Source organism: Nelumbo nucifera, chromosome 8, assembly GCF_055504915.1.
Source record: "Nelumbo nucifera cultivar China Antique chromosome 8, China Antique-T2T, whole genome shotgun sequence".
Lineage (NCBI taxonomy): Eukaryota > Viridiplantae > Streptophyta > Magnoliopsida > Proteales > Nelumbonaceae > Nelumbo > Nelumbo nucifera.
The window spans coordinates 19,655,251-19,665,796 of NC_142656.1; the positions used below are offsets into that span (position 1 = coordinate 19,655,251).

General features: G+C 36.8%; 1 protein-coding gene and 1 pseudogene across 1 annotated transcript; one reads left to right on the forward strand and one right to left on the reverse strand.

The window, feature by feature from the left end:
* The first annotated feature begins 3,345 nt into the window (after positions 1-3,345).
* On the forward strand, positions 3,346-8,098 carry LOC104589066 (uncharacterized protein At2g39795, mitochondrial-like). Its single transcript, XM_088892566.1, has 5 exons — positions 3,346-3,794; positions 3,883-4,211; positions 4,328-4,508; positions 7,455-7,518; positions 7,635-8,098. The coding sequence occupies exons 1-3, from the start codon at positions 3,543-3,545 to the stop codon at positions 4,485-4,487; spliced, it is 741 nt and encodes a 246-aa protein (XP_088748692.1). The 5' UTR covers positions 3,346-3,542; the 3' UTR covers positions 4,488-4,508; positions 7,455-7,518; positions 7,635-8,098.
* LOC104589072 (F-box/kelch-repeat protein At3g23880-like) lies at positions 6,968-10,134 on the reverse strand (annotated as a pseudogene).
* Positions 10,135-10,546: the final 412 nt, after the last annotated feature.

Below are 10,546 nucleotides of genomic sequence, written 5' to 3' on the forward strand. Positions count from 1 at the left end.
GCCTAAGACTCTAGAGGCACATTTCGTCGGCCAACTTTTAATTCATTTATTCACACCCCATTTCGAAGTACTCTTTAGGCATTAGTGGTTTATATGACCAATATTTCCATAAGTGAAGCAAAAGTTAGGTAATCTCATATCTAACTCAACCCATAAAGGGTCCTTATTTTCTCTTTGAAGAGGATACCCTTATTTTAATGGTGAGGAAATGGGTATTCTAACTCTCGCCCTTAGAAAGTTCACCACCACTTTATTTTGTTTAGTCTTTGCAATTTCCAAAACTTCTCCTACTACTCCAAAATTGCTTCCCATGGGCTTTGACATCTAGTCCAATAGAAGCCTATGAATTTGCAATTAGATGACAAAATGGAATAGGGGAGCTTTAAAAATTACTAAGCCTTTCTAGTAATTATAGTGCGAGATGATGTTGTTTGTAAATGACCAAGGGCCATACATCAAAATTCGATGCAGACCAACCTCAGTTTTGAAGGTTAAGAGAAATCACCCATCTTAACCGAGGTCATCAACCTTTAGAAACCTGTGTTCTCTCCACAACTGCTTGAACATGCTGAATACCTCTTTGAAACTTAGTTATTTCTTTGTTAATATCTTACAAACAAACAATCTATTCCAAACTCTATTTGCCTCATCTTTTGCACTAGTTAATTTTGGAATCTCTTCTCCCTCAAACTCCATAGGAACCTTTTGAATCTCTTCATCCACTAAGAGGATTAGATCGGAACATCAGTGAAAACCTAATGCTAACCAAAGTTAGGACAAACATACACTAGTAGAGCTAAACACACTAGTAGGATAAGAGAAATTTGGAGAGGGGAATACCTCCAAAGAGAAAAAACCCTACACTAGAGATATCCCACTCCATTTTTTCCCTAGTGTAACATGTGTGTTATTTGGTGTACTACACAGTCGATGCGTGTTGGAGGATAGTCTGATTTAGAGGTGTAAGCGAGTCAAGCCAGTTCGTGAGTTGTTCGGGCTTGCCTCACTAAATACTTGGATTCGACTCGAAGATTATTGAGTCGAGCTGAATTTGAGCTTCATAATACCCAATCTTGAGCAACTCATGAGCCTAATTGAGCTTCTAGTAAACTATTATTTTTAATATATTTTTATTTATAATATAAAGAGATAAATTTATAATTAAGTTTCATAATACATTTTTATTTATAATATTTCATAATATTAATTTATTTATAATTGATATGGGCCAAATTAAACTCGAATAACTCACAAGTATTGAATTGAGTTGGCACATAAGCTAAGTGGTAACTTGGATGACACATAACTGAATAGCCCTAGACCAGATGCGGTTTTGAGGAAACTAGATTTAGTCTTGCATTGGGAATATCTCCTCATGAAATAAAGCACATAAGTATGGAGATATTCCCAATGTAAGGCTATAAAGGCTGTTTGAATGGTGTTCGAATGGGTCTTACACTGATTGAAACTGATCTCTGTTTTGAGCCCTGTTATTGGCTCACACCACCTTTGAGAAGAATTGTTAATATTGTTAGAAAAAATGCTATAAGATGTTAGGGAGAATTGAATTACGGCCCCTAGGCTACAGGGGCAAAGGTGAGTAAGAAAAGGGCAAATTTCTTAAACTACCCTTATGGTTTAGCTAATTAACTAACTCTACCCTTATTGTTTACATATTAGCTTAAAGTACCCTTATTGCTTCTCACAATTGACATCGTCATTAAGCACTAACGAAAAAATAATGAAATGTCAAATTTACCCTCCATTATTCCTCAAATTTTCAAAAATAAAACCCATATGATAAAGATGGGTTTTTGTGTGATTAATTCAGTGCACTCTTTCAATCTCCACCGCCCCTATTTTTTCTCCACAATCATCGTTGAAATTGAACCAGAGCAGTCACCAATCCCCACCACTACAATTCCACCATTTCTGCCTCTCTCCTTCTCCCAACCCCTTGCTCTCACTCTTGTCGTTTAGTTCCTCCATTCCCATCTAAAATATCTCTACCAACCCGAAGGAAATTCATGAGAGATCAAAATCACAGTTTCTTAGGTGGGAATGAAACTTTGGTTCGTCTAAATTTTATTGTTGACAAAAAATTGTAGACTCAGAGGAGTTGATAAGGATTGATGGGTGAGTTGGATATGAAGCTTGCACATAATGATTCCTTCAGGTTTCCAAGACACCCAAAACCATTTCTTTCATTGATTCGGATGCCTGTAGACAAGTTATCAGAAAATAAAATATTTCATTTTCCAATAGATGGGCATTCACCAAAACGCAACCTTTAGTAGATGGGTATCAGAAAAAGAACAAATTTTATCTTTAAAAAACTAGACAACTGCTTGAAACATCAAGGGCCAAACTGGGTTGATAATTTCATGCGTATCTTCACATCTTTAGGAGTCTTTACTCCCAAATCAGATTGCTCATCACTCTCAAATACCCCAATCACCTCACGACTCTTTGATTTTCTCTTTGTCACACCAAGGCTTATGGTTCCAATGGAGAATGAAGGATCCTTAATGTTTTCCTTGGTTAGTTCCTCTTCGTCCCCTCTTCCACCAGCCGGCAATGCAATGATGTTTAAGGTGTCAACGGACCGAGCAGTATTCTAAACACTTTTTTCTTACAAATAAAGAACAAGGTTGGAGAAATGGAGATAGAGAAGGAGACGGGAAGACGGAAAATGGAGAATGAGAGATGAAGACGGAGACAAATACAAAGATGAAGACGAAATTGAAGATGGAGGCGGAGACAAAAAACGGAATCGGAGTCAGAGATAGAGATGGAACTGGAGATGAAGATTGGGATGGGGTGGAACCATGGTTCAAGGTATTGATACGCCTCTGCGAATACGCCTCTTCTACGTATCCCCAGAGGCATATCGATACTTTGAACCACATGGAAATATGATTTCTTTTATTTTTTTTTTCAAAATTTGGTTTTTGGGAACTTTAATACCTATATTTGTCATTAGAAAATAGTGGGGTCTCGAAATACTTATAAATAGGCGTATCAGAACCCAAAAGATATGATACGATATGCCCGATATGAGGCGTATCGTATCGATTTTTTGAATCTTGGGTGGAACCATAAAAGAGTATTTTAGGAATTTAAAAAAATAGCCATATTATAATGTCACATGTGAATAGAGTGTGATGAAAACTTAACCACAAGAAAGGCTTTAAACAATTATAAAAAAACTTAGGGGTACTGTAAACAGAAAAGATGAGTGGTCGATTAGCTTAAACCATAGGGTTTAAGAAATTTGCAAAAAAAAAAAAAAAAAAAAGAAAAAGAATTATCGAATATGAAACTGAAAAACTCAATCGACCACTGAGTAGTCTGAGTTTTTAGTCGAGCTCGATCTCGAGATTGAACCTCCCAAAACTCGATTCGGCTCGGCTCGATTATACAGTCTGCCAAGATTTTCTAATTTCTATTGCCTTGGAACCTAAACCCTCCTTAACCCTTACCTCCATAGTTCAAAACTGCACACAGCCAGAAGCACAGGAAACACGCACCGTCTCTCCATCATGGCCCGTCTAATTCAGATGGCGCGAAGAGCATATCTGTCTTCTTCTTTGCCTTCGTCACCCAAAACCCTAATTTCTAGACTACAGCAATCTCCTCTTCAAATCGAGAAACCCTTCCACAACTCTCTCAACCAGGTCTTCCAGACGCGAAATTACATCACTGAGATGCGTAAATCTGCCTTTGAAGGGAACATACTGAGAATCCTTCGCACCGAGATTCAATACGAGTCGGAATACGCCCCTTCCAAAGAGGTATAATCTCTCTCGCTAAATTGGGTTCATTGATTAACTAGTTCATTTTCTTCTCTCCACACCTCTGAATTTCTTTCTTGGAGTAAAGCCTGTTACAGAATTCAATTCGTTTACGGTGGAGGATAGGCCAGGAGAGCAGTGGGTTAGATTGAGAAGGAAATGTGGAGACAAAGAAGAGATTAAAATTGAGGTTACGATGTTCGATGGGTCCATTCCTGTTCCTAAATCCGGTGATGATGCCCAAGGGGAAGACATGAAGCTTCACATCAGCTTGATTGTCGATGTTTCCAAGGTGGAGGGTTGCGATGTTTTGGAGTTCATATGCTCTGCATGGCCGGACTGCTTGGAGATTCAGAAAGTTTTTTTGCTTAAGCGTGACGGAATGCCTGCGGCGCCTTATACAGGACCTGGTTTTAAGTATGAAATTGTTTGATTCTTATTTTTTTTCTTAATTTCCTGGTCATGATTTTAGCGTGTTTGGTATTGGTTCGACATTCTAATTAGTTTACATATTTGTTTTTTCTTTTATTCAGGGATTTGAGCGATGATCTTCAGGATTCACTCCAGGAATTCTTGGAGGCGAGGGGGGTAACTGATGAACTTGCTGTTTTCTTACATGAGTATATGATGAACAAAGATAAGACTGAGTTTATCCGGTGGATGGGAACTGTCAAATCTTTTATTGAGAAATAGATGGATTTTCTTCTTAATAAGGTCTTCAATCTTTCTTCTTTTTACCACTTCCATAGATTGGTTCTCAGATATCATCATTGAAAGTTTACTAGTTGTCTTTTATTATTATGCGTATTTTTGTCTCATTTCCCAAAATAACTGTCTTTACTCTGTAGTGTTAGAAAGTAGCAAATTTTAGGTGATATTGAAAATTGAAATTAATAGTGAATGAGAGAACCTTAAACTCATTCATGCGCATTTTGTATATGCTTTCAACTCTAGAATGATTGTGTTTCCATCATCATTGATCTTGAGATATCCACTTCTAGAACCATTAGCATTAAAAACTTACTGGTGAAAGTGATAGTCTCTTGGAGCAAAGAGTTTTGTTCTTAGATTTTGTACTCCATTTTCCATCATGATGTAATCACTGCACATCTCATTGGTACTTCATGGTGTTATCAAATATTTTCTCCTTTAGTCTGGAAGGTGCAGTTTGTTAAAAGGGGTACTGCAGTTATACTTACATAGTCCCAATTTTTTGTGCTTCTTGACATTCTTCACAAGTCACAATTTCAGATAATAGACTTAACTCAATGATGCAAGCTTTAACTGATTATTTTTTCCCTTTCTCGAATGGTGTTGTTGATATTCTTTCCCCTTACCATACAGTGCCTAATAAACATATTCCTAATAGTTGTCCAGCTGAGGCCTGCTAGTGTAAGCTGAACAGAGAAGTTTAATTGTACTGTAATAGTGTAATTCTGTAATATTCAATGGAGCCATACAATGATCAAGATGAGTAGAAGAGAGAAGTTTTGTGTAGTAAGAATCATGTTTCTCCATTGATCAAGATGAGGAGTTACAGTGAATTAGGTATTGTGCATATTTAAGGTGTTAAGCACTGATCAAGATGAGAAGTTAGTATCATGATCAAGACGAGTAGAAGAGAAAAATTTTATGTAGTAAAAGCTATCTTTCCACATTGATTAAAATGAGGAGTTGCTAACAATGGACTTGGTAGTATGCATCTCTAAGGTGTTAAGCATCGGTCCGTATATAGAAGATACTAATTTGAGAAAACCTTGGAGGCCATTACCAAAGATCATAAGCCTTGATGCAATCGGCATCACTACAACTAATGAAAAAAAAAGAAAAGATGGATAAGATTTTGCCCGAGTTCCATTGCCATGTCAATCTGCTTTTCTCTGGTATCCTATGGTTAACTGTTTTTATGTGGAGATGTAAAGTATACTCTAGAAGTGTCCATGCAGTATCCTGTGTTGGATTGGGTATGTATTATGTCCAACTATGGAACACTAGGCATGTAAATGTATCTAAACATCATAGTCTTAGGCCACATGGTGTATTGAAACTTAGTGGAGATTGGAGCAACAATAGTTCAAAGCCCATGTGGGAAGTGGTAGGTATTTGTCATATGTTATTTTCACCACTGGAACTTGTCATAGCACCTTTTGGTAGGCTACATGGTGTATTGAAACTTAGTGGAGATTGGAGGAACAATAGTTTAAAGCACATGTGAGAAGTGGCAGGTATATGTTGTCATACTGCAATGTTATTTTCACCACTGGAACTTGTCATAGGTCCTTATGGTTATCCCAATTATGTGCCTCTTCATTTTTGGACGCTTATCTTTGAAGACAGTCCAGATCAGCTAGTAACATTGTGTTAGTTAAATAGCACCTAATACAACCAGATACTTATTATCTGTAACACATGACTTATTTGGTACTTGTGTAGAGTAAAAGTCCATTTGTTAATCCTTCTCCATTATCATTCTTTATATATTGAGACATCCATAATTTTTGGTAGAAGGATCAATTCGATATGCAGAACACAAAGAAATACAGATCAAAGAATCGACATCCAACAGAACAAGTGACATGAAAAGAATCAATCTAAGCAAGCATAAAAATAAAACAAACCATCTGCTATCACCCATAACATCTGACCTTAAGATCCTTGACAACCAAAACATCTCATTCTCCACGCATTTTGGTTATTGTGAAACCATAGCATGGAAATTATGCTAACCAGAACCCATATAAGATTTGGAAAAAACTTGTTAATTAGACAACAATTCAAAAAAATCAAAGACGTGGCTAATTCATTTGAAGCCATCATTAGAGCAGAACTTTCCTATTGCAGGAGAGGGCAAATAGAGTTTGTGCATACTCTAGATCATGCTTGAAGAAAGAAGTCATAAAATAATATGAAGAAGCACTTTCTATCAAGAAATAGAATTGAAGAATAGAAGCTCAGTAGGTGCAAAAGATGCAGAAACATTGTATTTCCTGCCCTTTTGTGCTTAAGTTGCTATTCGTGCATACAATTTAATTGATGAAAAGATTGCACATTCCAAAGTTTTTGGCTTTTTGCAAACCAAATAACATTTTTTTAAAGAAATAAGATCAGAACACACTAGAGCGAAAAATTAAAATTGAAACACTAGACATGCAGACATACTAACTATAACTATATCAAGGGTTGAAACCTTTGTTTGGCCTCGAAGAGCAATTTGCCATGTCAAACACCTGGTTTGCATTCACCACACCCTTATCCTTCCGTACTGCTTTATCAGTTGCATTTGAGCCCACTTCATTACCAGAGGTTTCACCTGTCACCAGATTATTTTTTTGGGAATTTTCTTTTATCTTGAGCCCACTTCACAGGAACACCTTTTTGAATTATTATCGTGTTCCTAATCATTAAACAAAGCTAAGAAACCAAGGTTATAAACAAAAGAATACGTTTTGAAGTTGTCCTGTAAACCTTAAGCTTCAAAACTGTGATACTATGAGTTCAAGCAAAATTTAAACTCATAGAAAATGGAAATAGTTGTAATACATCAACCATATAATCTATTACAAAAGAAAAAAACTAATATTTAAGTTCATAATTGATAGGAGCCTATGTTTTATAAAAAGATTTCCAAGTGCTTACATTCCATGAATAATTTGGTTGCAGGTGGTCTCTTTTTCTTGGAGGCCTAAAGAATCCAGGGTTGATGATAAGGGTTGTCAATTACGATGTATGTTGTGATGGATAACAATGATCAATTTGTTCTTTTTGTGTTAATTTCCTCATCAGGTCTAGAACCAGAATTAGAACTTGAAATTGTATTTCATGTTTCTGATGATGTTTCAGATATCAGACTGATTGTTGCACCATATCACTCTTCAATCAGCAGTTTTTCTTGGACAGAGACACAGGAGTTGGAATCTGATGTGTCCAAGAGTCTGACTCCGCAATATGAGATAACATGGACCTGCAGACACCTCTATGGAAAAGTAGCCATTAAAATAGTTTCTAATTTTGGAATTCTAACATTATATACCTGCAAAAAGAGGTGTAAAATGTCTCCTTTCTTTCCAAGTAATGTTTTATGTGAAAATGACATTCATTTTGTACATTAGCTGTTGATTATGTCAAATAAGCCAGGGGATAAGAAAGGAAATGTTACATAGAAGTGTTCTCAAGAATTCATGGAATATTGGACCAACAGTGTCAATCAGCATTTTCAAGTGCTTGCCTATCTTTCTCATAGAGTGCTGATAGAGTGATAGTGCCTTTATTTATTCGAGTAAATTTGTTTCTTCTAAGCCAAAATCTACAAGGTCATGTATTATAACCGTTTCCTGAAATTTATTCATATGGATTTCTCTAGTGTTTCCACTACATCTTTTTAGGGCTGCAATTGAGTCAAGCCCTTGTCGAATAGCTCGATCTCAAATTCGATTAAGCTTGATTCGAGTTCGATTCTAATCGAGTTCAAGGTGAGTTTGAACCTTAGGCTCCGTTTGTTTGCGATACAAATGCCGAACCGGGGTATTTATGTAGCTTGGTTCGCATTTGCGAGCATTTGTTTGAAACGTATAAAAGTAATGATTATCAAAGAAAAATTATATTTTCCGACACTTTTGAATAGGGATGGCAATTTTCCTCATTTCCCTGATCTCTGTGGGGATCCGTCCTGAATGGGGTGGGGGTGAGGATGATTTCCCCCCATGGGGATGGGGATGGGGAAATTTTCATCCCTGTTAGCAAGGGACAAGGAGAGCACTCCCCGCTCCGCGGGGACCCCGATTTCTGCCCGTGGGATCCCCACTAATATATATGTATGTATACGTTATATATGTACACATACGTTTATATATTGATTTTTAAAAATATGGTTGAATATGTTTGGATCTTTTTTAGTAGATTGTAAATTTTAATTATTTTATTTTTATTTTTTTTTAAATAAAATAAAAAACAAAAACAAAATTATTAACATTATAAAAAATTACGGGGAATGGGATCCCCGCAGGGATGGGGATGGGGATAACCTTGTCCTTGTTAGTAGGGATGAGGACGGGGATGGGGAGAGGCTCTTCGTCCCTGCTCCGCCCCGTTGCCATTCCTACTTTTGTACTCTGAGAAGAAAGCATTACTGTACCTATTTTTTGGATACAATTTTGTGTGTTTTTGATAATTAACTTTTTGACCAAAGTTAATGCATTGGAGCATAAGATAGTTGGAGCATTTAATGATGGATCCACACTTTTGCACCAATTTCAAACAAACAAGATGAACGCAAAAACAGTTTAAAATGTGAACCGTGTTTGCATTCATGAACCCAAAAATGGGTAAATATGTATTGTATATATTTGCATTTGCATTACAACCAAAGGCAGCCTTTGGATAAGCTTGATTACTTATTCGAACTTAAAAAGTTTGGCTTGAAAGCTTGCAAGCTTGTTACGATTAACACATGCACATATAAATACATACATATGTACGTATATATTATAAAATATATTTTTATATTCTATATAATATAAGAATATAGTATATTATAAAAAATAGCGTTTCTAGTAGATAATCACAACTTTTTGTCCTAAATATAAATAAAAAATTACATTTTTATAAAATAATTAAAATAGAGTAACTTTTTTAGAAAAATATCGAAAATGGACAATAATACTGTTCATCGTCTTCCTCCGCCTCTCTCTCAAGAGAAAGACGATGGAATGATATTGGAAAGAGACGTCTTCCCCAATCTTTCTCCACAAATCAGTGCCGAGTGTATGCACCAGAATTATGGATCCATTGACGCCTGGTCTTCTTGAAGTATCAAGAGTATGAACAATTTTTACTACTTTGTATTCGTCAAGGGCGGATATGTAGCCGAAGGCCAAAACATTAGTAGGGAGGATGGAGGAAGCTCAAAAGGGGCTTCCGGCAATTTAATGTAATCTCCGGTAGATGGGTTCCATACAAACAAGTCTTCTAGGGTGTCATCGTATGTCTCGTTGGCCAAGCACACCAACCCATTACAGGAACCCGCTACCCATGGCCATCTGAAAGAATCCTGAAACGGCAAATCGAATTTTCTCGACGACCCATCATGCATTGCTCTCTCAGAACCATCATCTACGTGATAGACAGTTCCGGAAGAGACGACAATGAAATTAGAGGATCCGCCATCGTCGTTGGGGGTGGTGATGCTTTCAAGTACTCGGTTCAGATGTTGTTTGACGAATCGAGGGTCGCTGATTAAGGCGAACCATGATTTGCAGACGCACTTAGATTGCAGTAGTGACTTCACGGGAAGTCTATAGAGAATGTCGAAGACGACTTCTTCAGGGAGGCTTCTGGACGACATGGCGATGACGAGTACTGTTGGGTTAGGAACTTAGGCGGTTGTCTTCTGAGTTGTGACAGCTCGAAGTGTAGCAAGAGTGGATTGATCTCGCTGGTGGTGAATGCAAAATAGATCGATCTCATCATCCTCCCATGTGGTAAGCTTCCGGATATTCTAACAGAGAAAAAATCGTAATGATCATTGACCCAAGTGGTTGAATTGTTGACATTCAATCCGTTTAATGATTTTGACTATTTTTTATTTTAATTAATTTTTTAATTTAATTTTTTTTGTTAGAATGAACCATTCATTCAAACTGAATGGTTGAACCATCAATACAGAAACCGGTGGCCAGAACGATTCCGATTCTGAATAAATTTTAAAACATCGGTTCAAGTGATTCATTTGCAAACCTTGAAATATACCTGACTCT